The sequence below is a fragment of the Triturus cristatus genome, chromosome 3_1 (genome assembly GCF_964204655.1).
Source record: "Triturus cristatus chromosome 3_1, aTriCri1.1, whole genome shotgun sequence".
NCBI classification, from domain to species: Eukaryota; Metazoa; Chordata; class Amphibia; order Caudata; family Salamandridae; genus Triturus; species Triturus cristatus.
The window spans coordinates 1063702377-1063729288 of NC_140583.1; the positions used below are offsets into that span (position 1 = coordinate 1063702377).

The following is a 26912-nucleotide window of genomic DNA, read 5'->3' on the forward strand; positions in this document are numbered from 1 at the left end:
CAGCAATACCAAACCCGGTGGTGGGTCTGCGAACAAGATTACACCAGGAAGTCACGGAGAACAGAAAAGCCAAAGTCGTCGTCTCTCCGGACCCGACTGTCAAGGCAGTAATGCTTGGTAAACGTGTGCAGCGAGGCCCACGTAGCTGCCTGACAAATGTCCTGCAAGGGAACGATGCGTCCCAAGGCAGTAGTGGCTGCAGTTGCCCTGGTAGAATGGGCACGCAGCCCCACAGGAGGCTCCTTCTTAGCCAAGGAGCAACATGCTTTGATGCACAGAACGACCCACCGAGAGATGGTCCGTTTGTGCGCAGCCCGACCATTTTTGGCGCCCACATGGCCAACAAAGAGCTGGTCATCCACCCGGAACTGCTGTGTACGCTTCAGATAGAATGCGAGCGCACGTTTTGGGTCCAGACGTTGGAGCCTCTCTTCCTCCCTTGAAGGATACGGAGGCGGAAAAAAGGTGGGCAAAGTGATGGTCTGCCCGATGTGGAAGGGCGTGACCACCTTTGGCAAGAAAGAAGAAGGACTGGTCCTTAAAACCACCTTGTGTTGATGAACGGAAAGGAAAGTGGGCTTGGAAGAAAGAGCCTGGAGCTCACTCACCCTTCGGCAGAGGTGATAGCTACAGGAATGCCGTCTTGAGAGCGAGAAGACGCAAAGGACAGTTATGAAGGGGCTCAAAGGGAGCGCACATCAGATATGTCAAAACAAGGTTTAAGGCCCATTGAGGCATTATCAACGGCACCGGAGGAAACTTGTGTGTAATGCCCTTCAGGAACGGTTAACAACCGGGGACTTAAAAAGAGAAGGTTGATCTGGAAGCTGTAAAAAGGCGGAGATGGCCGAAAGATATCCTTTGATAGTGCCCAGAGCAGAGCCCTGCTGGGCCAAAGAAAGAAGGAACAGAAGGACTTCAGAAAGAGGGGCGGAAAGGGGATCTACAGCCTTCGCTGTGCACCCTGCCACAAACTTGTTCCACCTGCAGGCGTATACCGTTTTAGTGGAGGGACGCCTGGCTGCCAGAATGACATCACAGACTTCGGGAGGAAGATCGAAAGCTGTCAACTGTCGCCGCTCAATGTCCACGCATGGAGGCTGGACAGGTTTGGGTGGAGGACTGTCCCCTGCTGCTGCGACAGAAGATCCTACCGAAGAGGCAGACGGATCGGGGGAAATCGATCACCATGATGAGGAGCTCGGGATACCAGTATCTTCGTGCCAAATCCGGAGCCACAAGGATGACTTGGGCCCGGTTGCGCCGAATCTTTTTCAACACTCTGGGCGGAAGTGGTAGAGGCGTAAAGGCGTACAATGGACCGCAACTCCACTCATGACGAAAAGCGTCGCCGAGCGAGTGCCGCCTTGGAAATTCCAACGCGCAGAACTGCTGAAATTGCACGTTCTCTTCGGTGGCGAATAGATCTAACCAAGGCTCTCCCCACTGCTGAAAGAGACCTTGCACCACGTCAGAGTTCAGACGCCACTCGTGATCCATCAAGCACCGGCGGCTGAATTAGTCTGCCCTGGCGTTCAGAGAACCTGCCAGGTGTTGAACCACCAAGGTAATGCCTTGATGTTCCAGCCATGTCCAAAGGCGCAGAGCCTCCTGACATAGTGTCCAGGACCCCACCCCGCCCTGTTTGTAGCAATACCACATGGCGGTGGTGTTGTCTGAACACCTGCACCACACTTCCCCAGACAAAGGGAAGGAATGCCTTCACACTGCAAGTCGGATCGCTCGAAGCTCCAACAGATCGATATGGAGCCGGGACTTGGCCGGAGACCAGAGGCCTCTGATCTCCGCCTCTCCCAAGTGGCCTCCCCATCCAAGGAGGGACGCATCAATCACCACTGTGTGCTCCGGTTGGGGAAGGGAGAGAGATCTACCATCGACCCAATCGCGATTCGTGAGCCACCACTGCAACTGTCGTGCAGTGCCCTCCGAGATCTGGACATGATCGGAAGGGTTGCCCTGATGTTGCGCCCACTGGAACTTCAGGTCCCACTGCAGAGCCCGCATATGCCATCTGGCATGTCACCAGCAGGAGGCCATCAGGCCCAGAAGCCAGAGGGTCATCCTGACTGAAACCCGGGACAGAGACAGAAAGATCGGAATCATAGCCTGAATATCCCGGACTCGCTGCTCGGGAGGATAAACCTGAAACAGCGTTGAATCCAGAACCGCTCTGATGAAAGGAAGCTTCTGGGAGGGACTCGGTGCGACTTCAGCACGTTGATGGAAAACCCCAGCAAATGCAGGAGGTCGGCCGCAGTCTGAAGGTGGTTGACGACTGCCTGGGGCGAGCCCGCCTTCAACAACCAGTCGTCAAGGTAAGGGAAGACTGGCACCCCTGACCTGCGCAGGTGAGCTGCACCCACCGCCATCACTTTCGTGAACACCCGAGGGGAGCTGGTAAGACCGAAGGAGAGTACGGCAAACTGAAAAGGCTCCTAGCCTACCGTGAACCGCAGGTAACGCCGGTGGGCGAGCAGGACGGGGATGTGAAAATATACGCCCTGCAAGTCCAATGCTACCATCCAGTCTCGAGGGCAGCCAAGACCTGAGCCAGAGTCAGCATTTTGAACTTCTCCTTCCGGAGGAAGCGGTTGACGTTCCGGAGGTCCAAGATGGGACACAGAGCCCCTTTGTCCTTCTTGGGGACCAGAAAGTAGTGGGAATAACAACCACTCCCTACTTCTGGCCCAGGAACACACTCAATGGCCCCCTTGGCCAAGAGGGCTGCAACTTCCTGCTGGAGAGAGTCGCCAAGTGTTCCCCCGACATGCGGTGAGACCGAGGTGGCATGGCTGGAGGGGTGGACTGAAAGGTAAGGGAATAACCCTTGCGGATGATCTGCAACACCCACTTGTCCGATGTGATAGCGCGCCAGTGGGTGGGGGTTAGGTGATGGCGAATCCTGCCACCCACTGGCGTGGGGTGCTCCCCAAAGCTCGGATTAGGAAGGTTTGGAGGCAGAAGCAGCCGGGGCGGATGTGGATTGCCCCCCACACTGATTCCCAGAGCCGCCCCTGCGGAGGCAGTGCCCACGCTGAGGCTGGTTCTGCACAGGCTTGCTGACGGAATGTGCTTGGGCCACGAAAGGAACGAAAACTAGGAGTGGCTGGGCTCTTCGTGGAAAGACCCAAGGACTTGGCCATGGCCCGCGAGTCCTTAAAACGCTCCAGCACACTGTCGGCCTTATCACCAAATAGGCTAGTGCCGTCAAAAGACATGTCCATGAGCGAGCTCTGGACGTTGGGCGAGAACCCAGTAGAACGCAACCAGGCGTGGCGTTGCAGAGCCGCAGTCGTAGAAATGGCCCTGCCTAACGAGTCAGCAGTGTCCAAACCACACCGAATGGCGAACTTAGCTGCATCCTTACCCTCAGCAACTGCCTGGGAAAGCACAGCATGGACCTCCTCAGGACACTGAGACAACACCTGAGCAACCATATCCCACACCGCGTGGGAATAGCGGCCCAATAAGCAGGCGGTGTTCACAGACCGCAGCCCCAAGCTGGCAGATGAGAAGAACCGCTTACCGAACTGTTCCAGCTTCTTAGAGTCCTTATCCGGTGGAGCCGTGGGAAAGGAATTCTGCGACGTCGAGGCTTGGATGACCAGACTCTCAGGCGTGGGATGAGTGGTCAGAAACACAGGGTCACCAGGCGGTGACGCCTGGCGACATTCTTATCCACAGGGGCCCCTGTGGCCGGCTGCGACCAAGTGCCCAACAGGACATCTGGGAGGGTGTCGTTGAAGGGAAGCAGTGGCTCCGACGAAGTCAATGCCATCTGGAACACCTCAGTAAGGAGGTTAGTTTTGAGGGCCACCGTAGGAAGATAAAGGTTGAGGACCTCAGCAGCCCGACGGAGCACCATCGTGTAGGAAGCGCCCTCCTCCATCGTAGGCAGGGTAGAGGCAAACCCCGGGTCAGAAGAGACATGGAGGTCTCCGGCGTCCTCCAGATCGTCCACCCAGTCCTGCTCGGAGTCACGTTGACGGGCAAGAGGGTCCTCGGACCCCTCCCAGTCATCCTCCACCTCCGTTGCAGGAGGAACCGGCTGCGGTGGCAGAGCCGGAGAAGGGACAAACTGCATCGGGCCGGCGCTTTCTCCTTATGCAGATCCCAGGCAGGAACTAAATGGTCGGGGGCAAGTGTGGAATTAACGGCGGAGTCGGCAGCGCCAGACCACGTGGCACCGGGGCGGGAGCCAACGGCGTAGGATCCTGTGGCGCAGAAACTGGCGCCGGCAGTGCCGATGGGCCAACAGGATCTGGACACGGGACCGCAGGGCCTGAAGGCGCGCCGGCGGGAGCCAGAGGCCTAAAAAGGCTGTCCATGGTGACAACAAACTCTTGCACCTGTTCGGGAGTCGCCGACGGACCCGGGTAAGGCAGGTAGGCCAAGGGACTCCCAGACTCCAAGGGAGACACAGGGGCAGAACCGCTGTCCCTCCTCGGAGAGCGAACACGCTTCTTCGACTTTTTTTCTGTCATCGCTTACCGGAATCTGAGGGCGAAGACTTGGAGCCCGAAGAGCGACGACTGAGGCCCCGCGAGCGGTACCGGGAACGGTCCCTGGACCTGGAGCGGCGTTGGGACGAGTGACGGGCCTCCAGCAGTTTCCGGCGCCGCTCCCTCAAGGCCATGGTTCGACAGTCCTGGCAGGACCGGGAGTCATGTTCGGTCTCCAGGCAGTAGAGGCAAACAGCATGGGGGTCCGCCACCGACATGTTGCAACGGCAGGCCCCACAAGACTTAAAGCCAGGCATCCCTACGTGCACCAGGACAAAAAAGGGGAGACAAAGTCTCAAAAGAGTAGTCAAAAAGTGACTAAGGTACGTGCTCTGTTCGGATCTGCGCTTGCTGGCGCGGAAAAAGAAAGAACTGACGTCAGCGCGCATGGGTGGCGCCTAAGCAGTCTCCGTGACGTCATCTAGGCGCTTACGATGCCAGCGGCGGAGTCGCACAACTCCACCTACTGATGCACAGGGGTACTGCTACAAAAAACTTTACGGATCCAGTCTGATGCCTGGGGATATTCTAAGGTAAGGAATCAATCACTAACGTGTCTCTTTCAGATTGGTAAAACTGAAACAACTGTCCTCAATCAATTTCCCTCCAAACAGAATTCACAAGTAGGTAGGCCTATAGCCAAATACCTACTCATCTGTCTTCAAGGTACAAGTCAAAGATCATAGCAGTTACCAGCATTAGTGTTAATTCACTGGGCAATTTGTAAGGCATAAAGCGAACAGTGGCCCTAACCTACTTTTCTGTGAACAGGACTCCGGACTATACAGCAAGCACCTCCAAGCTAATAGGAGATCTAGCTTCACTTCTAGCAGGGATCTTGTGTGACCCTTAGTCTCTATATTGGTAACGTCCACATGTAGGTTGCACAATGGGCATCCCCAAATGTAATATGGACCTCATAACACGGTCACAAGGCAATTATGGAATAAACAGCAATACAACCTGCTATATATGCAAGTTTTATTCTCCACCACATTGCAGAGAACTTACAGGCTGTACATAGCAATAACAAGGTACTGCATGTAGGAGCCCGAACTCCATTGCTACACACACAATGACGAAGTAAAGCGAAAAGTAAACACAGGAGCAAAACCAATGCTCACTATAAGCAGGATTATCTAGACAAAATCACTTTAATAAATGTGTTTTTGCAACCCAGTTCCAAGTCTGAGTGTAAATTATGTGTTCTATTTAAAATCAAACTATAAGCAATTTGCTGGAATGATCCTCTCGCTCTTTGGAAGATAACAGTGTGTTCTGACCACCATCTAAGCTCCCACCTCTTCCCTACTTTTCTTTTTACTCCCATCCTTACTCTCTAAACTCCACTATTTAGGTGTAATAAGCTTCTAGCCATCAAATCAGGAATGGTCCTCCTCCTTCCCAGCACCTCCACACCACATCCACTCTACCAGTCCTACTCACCTTCCTGACTCTCCTCTTTCGGTGGAATAACTTTCTCGCTGTCCTTGGGAGAGGATGTTGCATTCTTGTCAGTCTCAGCTTTACTCTTCTCTTTGTCTTTCTTCGGTTTGGGTTTGGCAAACTTGGCTTTATTCAGCAGATACTGAACCTCCCGATCCAGCATACCCAGTTTCAACTCAATGTCCTTTGAGAGCAGCAGTGGCTTTTCGGAGGGCGCCAGCTTGCCCTGTTCAGCAACGGTCTGGTTTTTCCATGTCTGAATGAGGCAAAAGATTAGGGTGTGAGATGTGGCCATTTACTTGATCTAGAAACAAACATCTGTCCTATCAGTTAACTGCTGCAAATCCTGCCTTGGAGTATGTGCCAAGAGGGAAAACAAACAGCAGCAGCCGTCCCCCATGTGAGTATTTAAGGCCATATCTCACCTCACACTCCAGATCAATGGCAACTCTTAACAGGGACCCGTAAACCCAAGCCCTATCCCTCAGCCTAACATGGCACCTTCCACAATTGGCTGTAGCCAGCAAGTAGTAACCTCTCTCATAGAAAAAGTGTTTTTGTTTTGCTAATAACTTTGACACCGTTTGGGGAATCTTCACTAAATGTTCCCAAAAAAGAAAAAAGGGGTCAGAGTTTATCTAGGTTTGTATGGAAAGTTTGGGGTGATCCATCAAGCAGGCGATAGAGGAAGAAAAGGGGGGGGTCCCAAAACACTTTTTCCCATGCAATATCGATGGGGATTTTCCAATGTTTAGATACTGCTACAGCCCGAATTGCTGAACAGAATTACATCAAACTTGGCAGAAAGCTAGATCTTGGTCAAGAAAGATCTTTTTGTAATTTGGTGTAAATCTGTTAATTAGTTTGGGAGTGATTAAAGAAAAATTATAGATATCTAGGGATGTAGATCCAAGAATATCCGTGCAGCCAAAGTCCAATGAGAGCAAAAAACCCACACCCACTCACACACCATACACCTGCCACACATGGCTGCAGGGTTTGCAAAACGTGCCATTGGATGCTGCGGCCAGCCCCCCCTCATGAACAGCCAAAGGTTGTGTGCATTACAAAAATGGGGTAACCCTAAATTGGTTGTGGACCTGGGAACAATACAAAAAACAGTGGTCCTAGACCTTCTTTAAAAAAAAAAAAAATCAGTTCCCCGTTTGGGGATATTTAGTGACAATTTTCACTGTGTGCAGCAGTGGTTGTATTAACGCAAGGTAATGAAGTATTATTTTACATTTAAAAAAATGGAAATTCACAAACAAAAAAAATCAAATGCAACAGGTACGTTATTGTTAGGTTCACGCTTCACCCACACAAACCCACAGAAATACGTCTGTTATAGTTATACTTTACACTTATTTTGAAATTATAACTCTTGGCCTAATGCTATTTAACACAAAAAGAATAATTGATGGACAGAATGCAGACCAATGTCATACATTCACACCAGTACAGAGATCTGGGCCTAAATCGATCGTTTTTTTGCTCCCCATGCCATTCCAGTTTGAACCCAGCCATATGCAAATCAGTCTTGACCCGGTTACCAATGGGAACAGTCCAGCCCAAACTGCCAGGCCAGGTTCTCCCTGGACTGGAAACAAGCATTCTAGGACCCAGACGTGGGTCTTGTGCTATCCATGCCACTAGAGTCAAGCTATCCTGGCTGATGAGGGGTGAAATCCCCAAAACGGTCCTAGAATGCTTGTTTCCTGTCCAGGGAGGGCCTGGCTGGGCTGTTCGAGCAGGACTGTTCCCATGAGGCACAGGATCAAGACTGCTTTGCATACGGCCAGGTCGAAACTGGGGTGGCATAATGAGCAAAAGAATGATGGATTTAACCCATATCTCTTTACTTGGGGTGAATGTTTTGATTTGTTCTGCATTCAGTCCATCAATTGTGTGTCTTTTGCTAAAGCTATTTAACAGCACATGCCAAGAATCAGCAAGGATCTAAGCCACTTTTGTGCTTTATTTCCTGTACATAATTATATCGATTTTCATGACATTTCACATGCATCTTTATTGATTAGATCATGAAATTATGGTTTGACGCAAAGTTTTAGATTACCCATAGGACAGGACATTGTCAGATTTATCATGAGTTTTTAATTTCTATTTTGATAATAAAATATATTGGTCTTTTTTATGGTTTTTGCTGGCCGTTCATTTGTATTCATATATATAAGCATCACTGCATTGAATTATTAGGCTGCCTAGTATATTTACATACACTAAAGTTATTTAACGGCACAAGTTATAGTTTCTTCAGATAAGTATAAATATAACTGCAGAATTTCTATGGTTTTTGGGGAGTGAAACATGAACCTAGCTATAACATCTCTGTAACCTTTGGTTTTTCAGAGAATAAATTATATATATAAAAAAAAACACACCTTAAAAAACAATGCATGCAAACAAATTGGTTACACCACATCAAACCAGAGTACCTGCAATATCAAACCCTACACCCTGCAACTGTATCTATGGTTCTATGCCTGCAATTACCACTATTCCATATTTCCACCAGAGTACCTAGACCAAAATACTCGAGCCGAGACTAGCATTCATAGCTGTCTCACATCAAAACCAGCTTCCAGCACATAACATTCTAGAACATGTACAGCTAGCTCCTTGGCACTGAATGTATCCCACGTGAGACTTTGACGTTCAGCAGTATTGCCTTTCACAGAACCCCTTACCCAAGTCTCATTGATCACTTTCTCTAGTGTTGTCAGCTCCACCTCAGTGAAGATCTGATCAGCTTCTGGGATCATCCGGGCTCCCCTGCGGAAAAAGAGTAAGATAAAGTTGCACTTTTAGAAAGAAACACCTAGATGAGAGAGTAATTAATTCAAATACAACAAATGCTTAACTGAAATAAACTGTATACGGAACAAAATTAAGGAGCTGCAAAGTAAATCAAAGGGCAATTCGAAACCTCAATTGGAATTAGAGTCATTAAAACCATTTTTGGAAAAACTAACTCTGCAATGGCCGGTCCCAAGCCCAGCTGTGAAACGAGGAGGGTTATGTGTGACCCTGCAGAAGTCATCAGATTTCACAGACTCAACATACACTCACATTGCCGGTGACTCAACTAATCCTCTCGCTCACCCCTCCAACGCCAAAACAGACTTCTGCATCGCCATGACCGACGTGGCAAAATGGAGGAGAAACAGCGGTCTCAAACTCAACTCAGACAAAGCAGAAGTAATGATCTTCGGAAGGAACAGCTCATATGGGACCACAGCTCATGGCCGGCAGAACTCGGGCCAACAGCCACACCAACAGACCATACATGTAACCTCAGCACACGGGGTCATGTAGATGTTGAACAGGGTGTGGCTGAGTTATGACCCTTGGGGTACAGGTCAAATGGTTACTGACTGAAGCAAGTGTGGATGTGACTGTTTGGTGCTCACTGTCAGGGGAGCTATGGCATCAAAAGCCAATATGTTGGGTTTTCATCTAGAGGAAATCATGAGAGCGGACTGCTTCTCAGATTCTACTTTTAAACGTTTTTATTATAAACCTGAACTTTAATAAAAATTAATGTTGCCTCTGTGGTGGTGGATCAACTTTAAACAAGCATAATCTGAGCCTCTGGTCCGGAAATAAAATGACAATTTTCACGCAGTCATGTTAAAAACTGTCAATTCTATTAAGGAAACGGAGGAGAGAATTATACCCATGCGTGCAATTACTATATCAACATATGAAATTGCTGGGTGGATGACCGCTTCTCACCCAGATAGTTTAATGCATAATACGTAGGGGACGTTACTCCGATTTTCATTTGTTTGGTAAGTTATGACCAGACGCAGGCGTCTTCGGAGAGGAATGTGAGGTTCCAGCTCCAAGGCTGACGGCCACGCCTCAGAGTGGTCACAGCGTTCTCCAGGGCTTCTTCCATGGTTAGATCACGTTCCACTGTCCAGAGGAGCAACGGACACAGAGGACTTGTTAATTGTTCTTGTTCGTGGATTATCGAAAGACACTTGATTTTGCAAAGAAAGAAGTCGCCCTCGTGTGTTTTCTGTGGTATAAGGACTGGTAGGCCCGGATTGGTTGAGGGGCTTTGGGGAATGGAGTTTGTGTTTTGCTGTTTTTTGATTGGCTGCTGAGGTTTTGCAGTAAAGTTAGAAAAGCATAATCCTAGCTCCCTTTTCCTTAATAGAACATTCTTGGTTCGAATGACTGAAAAATTATTGACTGTGTGATAGCCTCTCCGAAAAACAATCGCGCTTGAGACGTTCACGAGTAGATACTGGAGATTTTGGTTGTATGCTGCCATCAAGTGGTCTGAGCGTGTAATATAGGTTGTCCTCCACTGAATCTTCCTGTAATTTCATGCGCACTTTTTTGTGTAAACACTAATATCATAGGCATGTGAAACGCTTCAATTAATCGACATAGTGGAAGTGGGGTTTAATAAAACTGCGTGACCAGCCTGAACAAAGAAAACTGTGCACTCAACTTCTCGCTTACTCTAACCCAATTTTTAAGGGTGAGGGCCAGCTACCCATCTGTGACTTAATTTAGACCATCTTTCCTGGATTCGCAAGGAGTAAATACAACCACCATTCGTCCTTGCTCAACCAGTCACACCGGCCACAGGAGTGAAAGAATGGATCGAGCATTTTAGAATTATTTGGTGGCACAGGAGGGACTAAAGCTTAGCGGAAACGAAGAAAGCATTACTAATCAGATCGCTTGGTAAAGGAAAGCATGTTTTAAGGTATCTTTCGGTTGCTAAAGAACAACAAGGTCAAGACATTCCTAAAGTGTTCTTGAAGGTGAAAATGAGAATAAAAAATGCATCTGTTGAGTCGATAAAATTTGGCAATGACGCATCATGAGTTCTACACTCGGGCACAGGACAAAACCTATTGATGACCTTGCTGCCCGATTAAAGTACTACCCATTAAGTTCCAGATTTGGGCAATGACTGATGAACTAATTAAGGATCGGCTAGCAGTGCAATGCTCTACAATACACTGCAGTAATACAGGAGAGGGTTGTGGGACTCTAGGAAACCCCCTCTCAAAGAAGCCATCAAGATTGCTAAAATAGTGGAAGAGTTAAACCCTTGCTTGAAAGAAATAGATAATTGGGAATGTAGAAAGGGTGCTGATGTCGCAACATCAGGGAATTAGATTAGTGAAGTAAATGCCGTGAGTAAGAAAGGAGCCTTCCAACGTATTCCTTGAACCAGTAGGGCTAGCACGGGTAAAGAAACCTCAGGGCTTTGCACAGGTAGCAGGTGAAGGAGCACATACCACAACTACGATTCCAAGAATTAAGCGTGGGACAAGGAGTGCTGGAGGTGCCACAAAAAGGCACATTCTACTCAGATATGTTTGTATTCGTTAAAGACGGTGATGAAATATATAGGGTATTGAGTGGAGGAGGATGACAGGGATGTCTTGTGAAGGAGATACAGGACAAACGCTGCATTTGTAGTGAATGACATCGAGGTAGATCTGATGGGAGACTCAAGAGCAATGTACACAGTCATCACGTAGAGTAGGTTGGTGGAAACATGGGCATAAGTTCTTGTACAAACCAAGGACACAAATCCGAAAGGATAGCTTTATAGATGTGGGGGCTATTTGTGGGCTAATATCGCCTTCAAGGACAGGCAGGTAAAATGTATGGGGCATAATCACTAATCGTAGGGGGAGCCAACCAGGTAACTGTGGTTGAAGTCACCAGTACAGATTAAACTGTTAGTGATGCCAAGGCAGTGTTCTCAAAGAAGCTGGGTTGCGGAAAGGTTATGTACACAAGATTGGTTTGAAGGAGGGCGGTATTCCAATCCGACATAGGGCCAGGAGGATATCTTTAGCTGCAAAGGATAAAGTCAAGAGCATGCTAGTTGAGATGGTTAGTGGGCGCATTATCAAACAAGGTGGAAACACCTGAGCGAGTTTTTCCAGTGGTGAAAGGGAAGAAGTCTGATGGCAAATCGAGATTTTGGGTTGACCTACAGTCTCAATCAAAATATAATAATGGAGAGTTTCCCTAATCCCTATTTAAGATCTGCACAATCTCATTTATACTGGACTAAGTACTTCTCAAAAATTGATTTGAGCACTTATCACCAAATAAAATTATCCCCACACTCCAAGTCATTGGCAGTATTCATCAATCCTGAGGGGGGCGTTCTGATTCAAGCGTCAACCTTCCTGTAAAACCTATGCAGCAAGGGAATTCAAGAGGAGGATGAATTCTATATTTAAGCATCAAAAGAAACACTTGGTCTTTCCAGGAAAACATCATAGTGTTTAGAAAAACCTTGCTGAACACAACATGGCACCGAGAGAAGTGCTGAACAGATTAAAGAGGTCAGGATTAACCTTGAAACCATGTATATTTTTGGAAGAGACTGAATATATAGGTTACACCGTTTCGACAGTGGGGTTGACAGAGGCAGCCCTGATCAGAGCAATCAAAGAAGAACCCATCCCTAAAGAACAGGGAAGAAGCTGTTCCTTTATGGGAGTCATAGACTACTTTTCCAAGTCTGTGACAGATTTTTCTGGGAGAATGGAACCTTTAAGGCTTTTGTTGAGAAAAAGTTAACATTTTCGGTTGTGTGATCCTTAGCAAAAGGCATTTCAATATGTAGAAAGATTTCAGGAACAAATATTCTTTCCCCATTTGAGGTCTTAAAAAAAAAAAAAAAAAAAAAAATAAGGACTTAGCACTGTGGATGCGTGCGCCTTCAGGTTTGGTGCTATCCTATAGCAACTGAAAGGAAATGAAAAAACTGTGGCCTTCAATCATACACCACCACCCTCCCCCCCCCCCCCCCCCCCCGACTACTGCAGAGAGAAACTATACCATCATAGAAGGGAAGCTTTGGCACTTAAATGGTTTCACAACGACATTTAATATTTGAATACTATCTTAAAGAGGATCACATACCTTTTTTGAGAACTGTAGTTTTTGGGTGCATTAAATGTATCGGCAAAGATTGCAAAGTTAGCAGCCAGACTTCAGAGCTACAATTCCAAGGTGAAACACGTTCTAAGGTGGAACAACAAACTGGCAGATAGCTTGTCATGGTTACTCTTGCAATGTAAAGGTGAGGAAGACCATGGAGTTTCCGAACAAGGGACCCCTAGGGAGGTCAACCCCAAGATAAGGGTAGATGAATGCAGTGGATCTATCAGTAAGTCAGAGTGAATGGCAGCGGAGGATTCTGATGAGACTTTAAAGGCCATGGGGATTGCTCGAACTCCTCATGGAGGGCATAAGATTACTTTTGGAAGTCTGATGAATAGTCAGGCACACAGCGATACTCTGGCATAGATTCATTCGGATGGGGCTAAAAGGAGCCCAGTTCCATCGGGAACTCCCGCTCCCGATACTAAAGCCAGTCTAACGTATGGCAGACAATAGGTCTCTGCAAACGTGGTGTGATGGTGGGTGTGCACTCCTCGGGTACAGTTACCCCGGCAAGTTCTTCCTCACTTTTAAGGAGGCACAGCTCACCTTTTCTCTTGGGCTCGGTCATTTCATCCATCATGCGGGTTTGGCAGGAATAGCCAGGGAAACATGGCCCAGCAGCGCCTCCACCAACACACTCTCTCGGGATCCTCCCAACATGTGGTGTGGGCCGGCACTTGATCTTGCTATTGGACAAAGCCATGCTTTCTGATGCAGCGAGTCCCACTCCGCGGTCACGGATGGCCTGGGACAAGGGCCTGACCGCTCCACTTACTGAGGAGGAATAGTTGCGAGTCAACGACCTCACTCATACCGTCTCCTGCAATGCTCGCTTCAAGCTGGTGCATTATAATTTTCTACATAGGACTTATCTTACTCCGATACGCCTGCGCGGCATATCTGCTTTGAGAACGGGTGCTTGCCCTAAGTGCAGTCAAGATAGGGCAGACTACATGCACTTAGCCTGGCAATGTAGGAAGTACAGGATTACTGGACTTTGGTAGTAGCAGAGATTCAGAGGACGGATACCGCTGCACATTCACCACAGTGCCATCTCATGGCTAATGTTAGACGTCCAAGGGGCAGGATGAACATCCAATCATACCGGCCATGTACAGGCTCCCTAAAGTACACAAAAACATGGGGCACCTCCCCCCTCCTATGAGACCTATTGCTTAGAGTTTAAATTCCCTAACAGAACCAATAAGTAAATATGTGGACTGTTTCTTGATACTAATGGTCTCGAAACAGCCCTCATATATAAAAGGACACCACAAACATGATTCACAAAATAGAAGGGATTGACTTTGATTGAGATAATGAGTGGTTAGTTTTGCTAGACATCAAAACTCTATATACAAATATCCCCCAAGATAAGAGTGCAGATTATTTATGAAATACTACTGGATGAAAATGGTGACTTAACAACCCACGCGAGCTTAATTGTTGAGTTTATGGAAATGATCTTAAAAGACAATATATTCCTCTTTAATTGGGCTTTTTTCTGCCAAACGAAGTGGACCAGCATGGGCGCAACGTGTGACCAAAGTCTGTCTTGTTTATATGTAGGAGCCTTGGAAAGAAAACACCTATATAATGACATGGCCCTCTTTTTTTAAAATGTCTGCCAATGGTTACGGTGCATCGATGACACGTCGTTTATATGGCATGGGATTAAGGAAGATTTGAGCTATTTCATAGAGTGGTTAAACTGTGGGGACCCAAATTTTTAACCCACCACTCATTTGTAGATTTTAAATATAATTTGCGCCGTTCACTCACCCATTCAGCAGCACAAAATCCCCGGTCCACCACCGATAATTCGGATTGAGTGGAGGGATCACGTGCAACAGGAAGGGCCCGGCACTTCCGGTTAGCCATCCAATCAGCTGCTGGCAAAAATTACTCAAAGCCAGATGCAAAGCGCAACGGACGTGCCCCGCCGGCGCGCCGCAGGCGCGCCAAAGGCAAAACCGGCTGCGCCAGTCCGCGCCTGGACCGCGCCTAGCGCCCCCCCCCCCCCCCCCCCTGATCCACCAAAGCCAGCTCAGCTACCCACTTCTGTAATCTACACCAGGACACAGCTGCTAAACATCAGGACCATCTCCAAGAAGTCACAAACTTGTCCTTGCAACACCACTATACCACCTCAAGTGCTAACGCCATGCAATAATTGCACACCCAGCTCTGGCATACCACTATCCACCTCTATGGATCCCTCTACCTTCCCAACAAATAATCATATTGTCACAGCCGCACTCATTAATGTCCGCTCTTTACCTAAGCATAAATATGAAATACTTGCTTTTCTTGAGAACCACAATCTGGATCTCTTATTTCTAACTGAGACCTGGGCCGACCCATCATCAGGGCCTGACTTTGCTGTTGTAACTCCAAACGATTTTCTGTTAAAAGACTGGACAGAAATAACAAAAGAGGCGGAGGTATAGCTCTTATACATCGTGATATCTACAATATCAAAATAGATCCAATATTCAACAATGGCTATGAAGCTTTCTCCTTTGCCATATCACTCACCAAAGTATTCACATTCAAAGGTATATTACTATACCGCCCTCCCGGATCCCGAACAGACTTTCTCTCGTCTCTATCGTACCTTATAGAGCCTTCCGCAGGAGAAGCTAATTTCACTATTCTAGGTGACTTTAATTTTCACTTAGAATCCAACAATGATGAAAATACATCTGCTCTACTCTCTGAATTCGACTCCATTGAATTCTCTCAATTGATAAACAAGCCGACTCACATAGCTGGCCACACTCTCGATGGACTTTTCACCAACAATAAACACATTTCACTAGGAAATATCCTTCCTTTAACATGGACTGACCATTTTGCAATTCTTTTTAACATTAACACTTTACATAAACCACATAATCAGACCACCACTCTCTCGCCTGTCAACTTCAAAGCTTGGAACAGCATCTCCTCAGAAAATATTAAAACACATCTGAAAGCTACGCATCAAGACCTCCCAGACAATCCTGAACACGCAGCCATGCTTTACACACAATGGCTTCGTCTAGCTTTTGACACACTTGTCCCAATAAAAAACACCTCCAAAAACAGGAAAACTCCATCCGCCCCCTGGTTTTCAGAGAAATTAAGGTTAGAAAGACAGAAATGTCGAAATCTGGAGCGCCATTGGCGCAGAAATTACGACAACACAACTAAAACTCAGTACAAGGAAGCACTTTCCAACTACAAAAAACTATTAACGGAAAAAAGTAAATATTACATTAATCAAATCGAATCCTCTCAAGACTCCACGAAACAACTTTACAAAGTTGTTACCAAATTATCAGGTTTAGACACACCCCCGTCACTAGCACCAACTCAAATCCTCTGTGATAATCTTGCCAGCTTTTTTCAAAACAAAGTCATGGACATTTACTCCAGTTTTTCTGCACAAACCACTATGTCCAACACTGACCCCTCTTCATACAATAGTTCAACATCTCAAAACAACAACCAGGACGACTCTCCCTCCTCAGAATTTAAAAAAAAAATCACAAACGAACACATAACTGACCTTATCTCTAAATCCAAATCCGGATCTCCCAACGACCCTTGCCCACCTAATATAATAAAACTCATTTCAGAAATTATAGCCCCAGAATTGACCAAAATCTGCAACTCCATGTTTGAAACAGGAATATACCCCTCCATCTGGAAAGAAACAGTAATCAGACCTCTCCTAAAAAAAACCAACCTTAACCCTTCTGATTGTTGCAACTACAGACCCATAGCAGGTCTCCCTCTGCCAGCAAAAATCATAGAAAAGGTGATGAACACTCAGCTGGCCGAATACATCGAAAACAACAACTGCTTAGATGAAACCCAATTCGGATTTAGGAAAGGACATGGAACTGAGACAGCTCTCATTAAAACAGCTGATGAAATACGAACAACTATGGATAAGGGTGGAGCTGCAGTCTTGGTGCTGCTGGATCTTTCAGCAGCATTTGATACGGTGGACCACTCAATCATAATTAACCGTATCTCAGCCATAGGGATTAAAGACAGAGCCAAGGCCTTATTAGCCTCCTTTCTAGCCAATCGATCACAACAAGTAAAATTGGGCAGTTTTCTCTCTCCTCCCTTTTCCCAACCATGTGGTGTCCCCCAGGGCTCTTCATTAAGCCCTACGTTGTTTAATCTTTATGTTACAGACCTTGCTAGAATCATAAAATCGCACGACCTGCGACTTTCATCTTATGCTGACGACACTCAGATCGTTATAGAAATATACGAAAATGGAAACTCAATCGCAAACAATTTAAAAAAAGGAATGTCCACCATCTGCACTTGGATGTCAAAAAACTGTCTGAAACTAAACTCCGACAAAACGGAGGTGATGATTTTTGGAAAGCCACACCCCAGCTGGTCGACCTCCTGGTGGCCTGAGGAACTAGGCTCCCCCCCGGTTCCGGTCACTAGAGTCAAAAACCTTGGAGTTTTATTTGATGATAAATTATCATTCATGCCACACGCTAATTATATCACCTCATCCTCATTCTACACCATCAGAATGATAAAGAAGCTTCTACCCTTTCTTCCTCCTAGCGCTGGAAAAACTCTTGTTAGTACCCTTGTCATGTCTAGAATAGACTATTGCAATGGACTACTTATTAATGCACAAGAAAAAGTCCTGAAAAAATTACAAATGGTACAGAATGCCGCAGCTAGGATTCTCTCAGGCACTCCCAAATTCAAACCTATCTCAGGAGTCATACGACAGCTCCATTGGCTACCCATCAAAAGCAGGACTAAATTTAAGGCATTATGTATAGCCTATAAATCAATCCACGGCTCAGGGCCCGAATTCCTTAAGAAAAGCTTTTGCCTGTACAGACCTAGCAGGAACTTACGTTCTAGCTCTAATCAGTTGCTAAGGGTTCCTAGAACCAAGAAAGCCACCTGGGGCGACAGGAGATTTGTCGTGGCAACAGCCAAACTCTGGAACAATCTTCCGCTACATATCAAAAGTGCCCCTACACTATTATCTTTTCGGAAGAACATAAAAACATGGCTATTCCAATAATACTCTGTCTCTCCTGACTGTTTTGTTTAAGTTGTCCTATAGCGCCGAGACAACCCTGGGTAGTTGCGCGCTCAATACATTGCTTAAGAAGAAGAATTTGAGGTTTACTTCAACAACTAGCTGGTCAGACAGTGACGTTTTAGATATTAAAATCAAAGTTAAAGAGGGCAAATTAAAGGTGAATTTGTTCACAAAGCCATATGATCAGAACACCTTACTTCACTATACTAGTAATCACCCATTATAAGAAACTGGCTCTATATCAGGTTTTAAGGTCTTTATTTCGATAATAAAATCATAAAAGACAGCAAAATCAGCGCATTCAGTTTGGACCATGCTTTACAATCTCCATATACTGTCCAGTTTACAAGTATTTATTTACACACAATAAAAACAATACATTAAAAAACCCTTGTTAAACATCCCATTTATATTTAGACAACCCGTCTATGTATTTTTTTAAAAGTATAAAAACAGTAGATAAAACCGTCTTAAACACTATACAATATCCATCATTAGATAAAATATTTTAAATACAATTCAGATGAGCAATCCTTTCTACTGGCTCTATATATACTGCACCAAAGTGAAGGTACAGTGTGTATAGAGTCCAAGAGTCTCCAGAGGTTTGGCAGAGGTTAAAGTCAGATATAAACTTATTCTCTAAAGTGGTAGCTTGGTCGAGCAGTAAGGCAGTATCAGAGGACAGTGTAAAGCATTTGATGTACACACTCAGTCAGCAAATAGTCTCACACTCAAGAACTGAACTCTAGGCCAATTGTTTTGTATAAAAAAATATACTGTTTTATTTCTAGAACCAAGCAAGCCTGGTACAGGTAAGCATATAAATACTTTGCAGTAGTAATTGACTTGTTTGAACACAGTTCAGAATTGCAGTATAACTGGTACAGGTTTTGATTACAGGTTTAAGAAAGCAGTTGAATGGGCTTTTTGAGTAAAATGCAGTTAATTACTTTTCAGATTACTTTTCTAACCACAAGACTGGATCCTAGATTCAGCTCTGGGACATTTCCTGAAAACAGGTGAGTAAATGCATTTTGGTTAAAGGTATGATTTTTAAGGAATATTATTGTATTTCAAAAGTTGACACTTAGAAACTTTTTCACATAGAATCACCCATGTTATCCTATGGGAGGAAATTCACTTAGCAGGTAAGTTAGGTTATCGTTACTTTTTCATATTCAGTGCTGGATCCTGGATTCAGCACTGGGACATATCCTGAAAACAGTTGAGAAAATGCGTTTTGGTTAATCAGCTGATTTTTAAGGAATATTTGCAGTTTTCAGAAGTCGACACAAATTTTTTGAGAGAAAAAGTGTCAATGTTATCCTATGAGGAAAAATGAGTTATCGGTTTCGAGGTAAGTAATCGGTCTTTTGAGTTAGGGTTCTGGGGTTAGACTCGGGGGGTCTCCCAGGGTCAGTGATGCACTGTTGCGCCTTCAGCAGTACTCGGGCGCCCGGGTGCAGAGTGTTGAGGCCCAATGTTATCCTATGGGGGATAGGGGGACTCCGCTTGGTGGCTGCTGGCAAGCAGGCCACTGGGCTGTGGGAGCAAAGCTCCTGGGGATAAGCTCAGGGCACGTTGGGGACCAAGTTAGCACCAAAGGGGCACCCTCAGTGGCGCTAGGGCAGCCGGGTGCAGTTTTGAGGTCGGGTGCCCTGTTGAATTCAATGGAGATTCTCCGGGACAAAAACACTGCAGGCTCGGGGACGAAGATCTTCCAGGAGTGACCACCACTTCGAGGGGTAAGTTGGGATGTAGAGGGATGGTTAGGCACCACTGAGTTGGGCACACAAGCCCGTGGGGCGACGGGTGCAGGGGTGCCTTTGGACGTCAGATTTCCTTACCCGATCTGGTCGTGGTAGGGGGGGTGGGTGCTCCTGGATTGAGGCTGCAGGCATTGTCTGGAGGTTTGAGGTAGGTCAGAGGTTGCCGGATCTCGGGTCATGATCGCCGGGGGGACCTCCTCGGGGTGTTTGTTCACTCAAACACGGGCCGGGCTCAGAGGGTGCAGAGTGCGCTGGATTTGCGGGTCCTGGCTGGCACCAGAAGAACAAGTTACTTACCTTCGGTAACACTTTGTCTGGTGGATACAGTATTTGCCTGTGGATTCCTCACCTTGTGAATATCTCCTGCTCCAGCAACATTCGGAATTTTTTCATAGCTATCCACGCCGACGAGGACGACGTCACAATAGCACGGCTCCGCACGCGGCTCCGCTGACGTCACTGGAGCCATAAGAGGACCTAGTCGGCGTGAGGACGTCAGTTCTGCCCTTTTTTCCGTGCCTTCGAGGCACACGGACGGACCAACAATATATATATATACTGTGTACATAATATTCAAACCAACACACACAGTGTGAAATCAATGCAGGAAAGCAAAAGAAATAACACTTCATTTGACAGTAACAGATAAATTTGTCACAATATCACTACTGTAGGTATACAAGGGTGGACAACGGGGAGGCGGGTGGGTCAGTGAGGAATCCACAGGCAGATACTGTATCCACCAGAAAAAGCGTTACCGAAGGTAAGTAACTTGTTCTTCTGATGGATACATCTGCCAGTGGATTCCTCACCTTGTGAATAGATTCCCACAGCAATCCCCACTCCCGGAGGAGGGTGTCCACCCTTCTATACCAAAAAGTCCTGAAGGACAGAACGTGCAAAGTGTCCGTCCCGCCTCACCTCAGTATCTAAGCAGTAATGCTTCGCGAAAGTGTGGAGGGAGGCCCAAGTTGGCGCTCTACAAATGTCCTCCACAGATAAGGCAGATGTAGAAGACTTTGCCCTGGTAGAATGAGCTCTTATACCCTCTGGAGGTTCCCTACCGGCCAATGAGTAACAGATCTTGATGCACAAGATAATCCATCTGGAAAGGGTGCGTTTGTGCACCGCTCTGCCTTTCCTGCAGCCAATGAAGCCCACGAAGAGCTGGTCATCCACTCGAAAGTCTTTAGTTCTATTGAGGTAAAAATTCACCGCCCTTTTAGGGTCCAAGCGGTGAAGCCGCTCCGCCTCCTTGGAAGGGTGAGGGGGAGGATAGAAAGTAGGAAGGGTAATGGACTGCCCCAGATGGAAAGGAGTTACCACCTTAGGCAGAAAAGTAGCCCTGGTCCGGAGTACCATTCTTTCAGCATGAATGGTCAAGAACAGGGGTTTCGAACTCAGAGCATGAAGCTCACATACCCTCCTCGCCGAGATAATGGCAATGAGAAAAACTGTTTTAAAAGACAATAGCCTTAAGGGACACTTGTGCAAGGGTTCAAAGGGAGAACCCATCAAGTAAGTTAAGACAAGATTTAAATCCCATTGAGGCACAATAAATGGAGTGGGCGGAAATTTGTTGGTAAGGCCCTTAATGAACTGTTAACACAATTTAACGTCAACACGATTTAAACGAGGACGGCTGATCCGGCAAGCAAAGGAATGCCGACAAAGCCGATAAATAACCCTTCACAGTAGCCACAGCAAAACCTTGCTGAGCTAAAGAGAGCAAACTGAAGGATGTTGGATAAACGAGCCCTCAAAGTGCCAATAGACTTCTCCCCACACCAATGGACAAATTTGGACCACCTATAGGAATAGATAGACTTGGTGGAGTGACGCCTGGCAGACAAAATCACGTCCACCACGTCAGGCGGGAGAGAAAAAGAATTCAGGTTGCCCCGTTCAATCTCCAGGCATGAAGGTGTAAGCTCTGGAGGTGGGGGTGTAGAACCTGCCCCTGCGACTGCGAGAGGAGGTCTGCCCTGAGAGGGAGATGGAGCGGAGGGCACGAGGAGAGGTGGAGAAGAGCTGCATACCACACCCTTCTTGGCCAATCAATACGACTTGGGCCCGGTCTTGGCGAATCTTCCTCAGAACCAGAGGAATCAAGGGTATGGGAGGAAACGCGTAAAGGAGATGTGAGTCCCATCTCAACTGAAACGCGTCACCCAAAGCTCCCTGCATCGGATACTGGAGACTGCAGAATGACGGGCAGTGAGCGTTCTTGTCAGTGGCAAACAGGTCCACCCGAGGAGTTCCCCACGTCCGAAAGACTTGACGAACCACCTCCGGATGGAGCCTCCACTTGTGGTCAGCAGAGAACTGTCGACTGAGACTGTCTGCACGCACATTCAGAACTCCGGCCAGATTTGCCATCAGACAAATCTGATGATCCTGAACCCAGGACCAGAGACGCAGAGCCTCTCTGAAGAGACAATGCGACCCCACTCCTCCCTGCTTGTTGACATACCACATCGCGGTACTGTTGTCCGTCAGGACTTGAACCGAATGAACGCGAAGGGAAGGGAGGAAGGCCTTGAGTGCCAAACGTATCGCCCGCAACTCCAAAAGGTTGATGTGAAGTAACCTTTCCTCTGGAGACCAAAGACCCTTGATCTCCAGATCCCCCAGATGCGCACCCCACCCTAAAGGGGATGCATCCGTTATCACTGTGGCCACCGATGGAGGTAGATGGAAGGGCTTTCCTTGAGACAGATTGCGCTCCACCAAGACAGATCCGCTGCAGCTTCTCTGGAGATCCTCAGACTCCCTGAGATCTCCGTTGTGCTGATACCACTGCCTGCGGAGGCACAACTGGAGCTCCCTCATGTGCCAGCGTGCATGGTTGACCAACAGAATGAAGGAAGCAAACAGACCAAGCAGACGAAGGACCTTTAGGACTGGAACGACCGCTCCATTGTAAAACAAGGGAATCATTTCCTGTATGTCGAGAATCCTTTGTGGAGGTGGGAATGCTCGACACACAGTAGTGTCCAGTACCGCCCCTATGAACAGGTTGCGCTGAGGGGGCACCAGGTGAGATTTGGGTACGTTTACCGAGAAACCCAATTTGTACAACAGCTGAGTTGTAATCTGCAGATGATGAAGCACCTTCTCTGGCGACTGCTTTGATCAGCCAGTCGTCAAGATAGGGGAAAACTGAAATCCCCGACCTTCTGAGATGGGCTGCCGCCACTGCCATCACCTTGGTGAAGACTCGAGGTGCAGTAGTAAGACCAAACGGGAGAACAGCAAACTGATAATGTTGCGACCCTACCGTAAATCGGAAATACTTCCTGTGCGACTCAAGGATCGATCGACACCATCCAGTCCTCCTGTTGCAGCGCTTGAAGAACATGCGCAAGGGTGAGCATCTTGAACTTCTCCTGCTTCAGAAAAAGGTTCAAGATCCTGAGATCCAGGATTGGACGTAGCCTGCCATCCTTCTTGGGTATCAGGAAATACCGGGAGTAGCATCCCTGACCCCTTTCCCGTTCTGGAACCACCTCTATCGCACCTTTTTCAGTAACGTTAGGACCTCCTCCTGCAGAAGAAGGTGGTCCTCCGAGCAAGCACCTTGGCAAGGAGGGTAATTTGGAGGGAATTCCCGAAAGGCAAGAGCATACCCATTTTCCACAAAATTTAGAACCCAAAGGTCTGTAGTGACCGATTCCCAATCTTGCAGAAAAAGGGTAAGCCGACCCCCCACAAGACCAACATGAACCAGAATAGTGGGTCTAGGGCTGCTTTGCAGTGGTAGGAGGGAGGCAGAGGAGGAGGAGGGCTGACGACCTCGTGGCTGACCTCTGTTCCTGCCCCTGTAGGTCTTATACAGGGTATTCTGCTGCTGCTGCGGCCCCTGTAAGTCCAAAAGGACGACCTCCCAAAACCTCTGTACCTTCTGAAAGAGGAACCCCTAAGCTGCGCCTGCAGGCCCAGAGACTTAGCTGTGGCTTTGCTGTCCTTGAACCTTTCCAAGGCTGCATCTGCTTTCTTTCTAAACAGTCCAGAATCATCAAAGGGTAGATCTAGAAGTGTTGCCTGCACATCTGGAGAGAACTCCGACGACTTAAGCCAAGCACTTCTTCTAGTGGCAACCGAAGAGACCATAATCCTGGCAACAGAGTCCGCAGTGTCCAAACCACTCTGAATAACCTGTCGTGCAGCTGCTTGAGTGTCCGACAAGACCTCATTAAAATTCTGCCTGTCTTCCTCAGACAATTTAGGAGCCAGCAGTTTTGCAGAATCCATCAGGGCGTGGATGTAACGGCCCAAAAGGCAGGTGGCATTTGTGGACTTCAAGGCCATACTTCCCGAGGAGAACACCTTCTTGGCAGACTGGTCAAGCTTTTTAGACTCTCCATCACTAGGAACTTGAGGAAAAGCTCCAGAAGACTTCTTCGAACAGGCAGCTTGAACCACAAGACTCTCAGGAGAAAGATGGGATGTTAGGAAGTCCAGGTCTCCTGGAGTCGCCCTGTACCTACTAGCAACAGATTTATACACTGACAAAGCCGAAAAGGGCTTACGACAAACATCCATAACTGGCTCAGTGATGGCATCATTAAAAGGAAGCAAAGGTTCTACCACAGTGGAGGGGGAATGAAGAACCTCCAAGATGTTGGACTTAAATTCAGCCGTTGGGAGCTGCAAGTCTAAGGGCTCCGCTGCCTTCCTTAGGACTGTGTGGTAAGGAACCACATCCTTAGAGGGAGCATCTGAAGGAGGAGAAAGCTCCCATCCTGGGGAAATATCAAGGCCACTTGCCTCCTTTAATTCTTCAAATAAGTCATCTGACTCTTGAAGTTCACCCTCTTCCATTTCTTCTGCCCGATACCTCTGCTCTTCCAAAATCCTCTGCGCCTCCCGCCTGGATCTTATCCTCGGAACCGGCGGCCGGCAGCGCCACACACGACTCCGATGGAACCGGCGTCGAACATGGATCCGGAGGCACAGCCTGAGCCGAACGAGATCGAGCTGGAGCCGGAGATGAAGGGAGCGGCGTTGACTAATTTGGCGTCGGGAAATGCCAGGACGGCGCCGCTGGAAGGAAAGGCATAAAGGGAGCCTGAGCACAGGCCTGAGGAATCCCCAAATTAAAGGCCATTGGACCCATGGGACCCGAAGGTGCTCCAGAGGGGTACATTGCTCTTGAAGACACCATACATGGCATTCAAGTAATGCGATGGGTCTTGACCCGGACCAGGAAAAGGCGGGTAAGAGCTCGATAAAGGCTCAGGCTGCGGTATTACCGGACTCGGGCCAATCTGTGCCGATGGTGGAGCCAATGGAGTCGAAGACTCATCAGGTAACGGAGCCTCTTCCACCTGAGCCAGAGAATGTGTCAGCGTCGGAGATGGAGCCGGAGAACGCTCCGGAGAAGCTGCAGGCAAGGCCGGACAAACAGGTGAAGCCGGATTCGAAGCCGAAGGAGAAGGTGAAACATAGTCCTTACGACGCCGAGGAACTGGAGAAGTCGAATTTGGAGCAGTCTCCTTATCTGAACGGCATCGAGAGCCGTGCCTCCTCTTCTTATGCTTCTTTGATCTTGAAGCATGACCTGATGTCTACTTCGAACCCGACCTCGACCTGGACCTCGATCACCTTCAACCTATTTTCTCCTTCCTCATCTTCGCTATGAACAGCTTGGCCTCTCTCTCCTTTAAAGCCTTCGGGTTCATCTTACCGCAGCAAGAGCACCCCTCAACGTCTTGATCCGACGACAGGCACCAGACACATTCTTCATGCGGATCCGTGATGGACATATGTCCTCCGCACTCTCTACAGGGCTTGAACCCTGACTTCCTCGACGACATCTTCAGGAAAGAAGCAAGAGAGGATCAGAAACAAAGTAACCAGACAATCTACGGAGAGTCCCAGAAAACCGTTCGCGTCGATGGCGCATTAAAAAGGGAACTGATGTCATCACGCCAACTAGGTCCTCTTATGGCTCCAGTGACGTCAGCAGAGCCGCGCTATTGTAACGTAGTCCTCGTTGGCGTGGAGAGCTACGAAAAAATTCCGAATGTTGCTGGCAAAGGGCATATTCACAAGGTGAGGAATCCACTGGCAGATGTATCCATCAGAAGCTGCAGTTCAAACACGTCTGGTGTTCATGGGAGAAACAGCTTGGGAAGTGAATGCAGGCAGGGCCTCCGGGGTTTTTGAGGTTGCTGGCTGCTGGACACGCCGGGGTTTTGCAGGAGCAGGTTCGAGGGTAGACAGGCCTGTAGGGCTGGGGCCAAGTCAGTGGGCGTCATCCTGTTAGCTCTGCACGACTTCTTGTCCTTCTTTTCTTGTGGTTGCTGGATCTGAGGAAGGAAGGTTCAGGGTGCCCCTAAATACTAAATTTAGGGGCGTTACAGGTAGGTAAAGAGCAGGGACCAATGGGTCCCTTCCCTGGGGTGGGTACACCCCCTATTCTGCCACTCTCCAGTGGGAGGGGGGCAGGAGCGTGTCCCTGGTTGGCTGGGTCCCACCATCCTCAAGATGGCGGGGACTCAAGGTTGTGCTTCACCTCGCCTCCCCCACCTTAGGGGTGGAGATGGCAGAGGTGGGCACACCTCTCTTCCTCACTGGTTTTTCCTGCCGTTTCTCCCGCCCAAAGTGGTGGGTAGAACCAGTGGGGACCAGTTGCTGAGTACAGCAAGTGGTCTGGAGAAGCTCACAAAGGCGGCAGGCGTTTGAAGGTTCCCCTGCCCATCCTGGGAGAGGGGACCTAGCACCTCGTCCCAGGATGTGCATTGCTGCAGGTCCTCGAGAGCGGATGGCTCTCGACCCAGGGATCCAGCAACATGTCTGGTGGGTGGCAGCCTAAGCAGCCACTCAGTTGGGACACTGGTTGTGGGTCGAGTTCAGGGGGCATTTCTAAAATGCCCTCTGTCATGCATTCTACATTGAAACCCACACTGGCATCGGTGTGGGTACAATGTGCTGAGAAGTTTGATATCAAACTTCCCAGACTTCAGTGTATCCATCATGGTACTGTGGAGTTCGTAATGACAACCTCCCAGCACCATATACTCTTTAATGGTACACTGCACTTATAATGTCTGAGAATGGACTCAGACACTGTAGGGGCACTGGGCTCATGCCTCTGTACCCTCACCACTGGCATAG

General features: G+C 47.9%; 1 protein-coding gene across 4 annotated transcripts in view; it reads right to left on the reverse strand.

Moving 5' to 3' along the window:
• Positions 1–26912, reverse strand: part of HYOU1 (hypoxia up-regulated 1) — a 210247-nt gene that overhangs the window by 40114 nt on the left and 143221 nt on the right. For all 4 annotated transcript variants that reach the window (XR_014978996.1, XR_014978997.1, XM_085645895.1 and 1 more), the window contains exons 22-23: positions 8678–8762; positions 5970–6225 (exon numbers count right to left, since the gene is read on the reverse strand). Coding sequence is in view for 2 of the 4 variants with exons in the window: in XM_085645895.1 (XP_085502021.1) it covers positions 5970–6225; positions 8678–8762 (341 nt within the window). In the remaining 2 variants the exon portion in view is untranslated. The remainder of the gene's footprint in view (positions 1–5969; positions 6226–8677; positions 8763–26912) is intronic.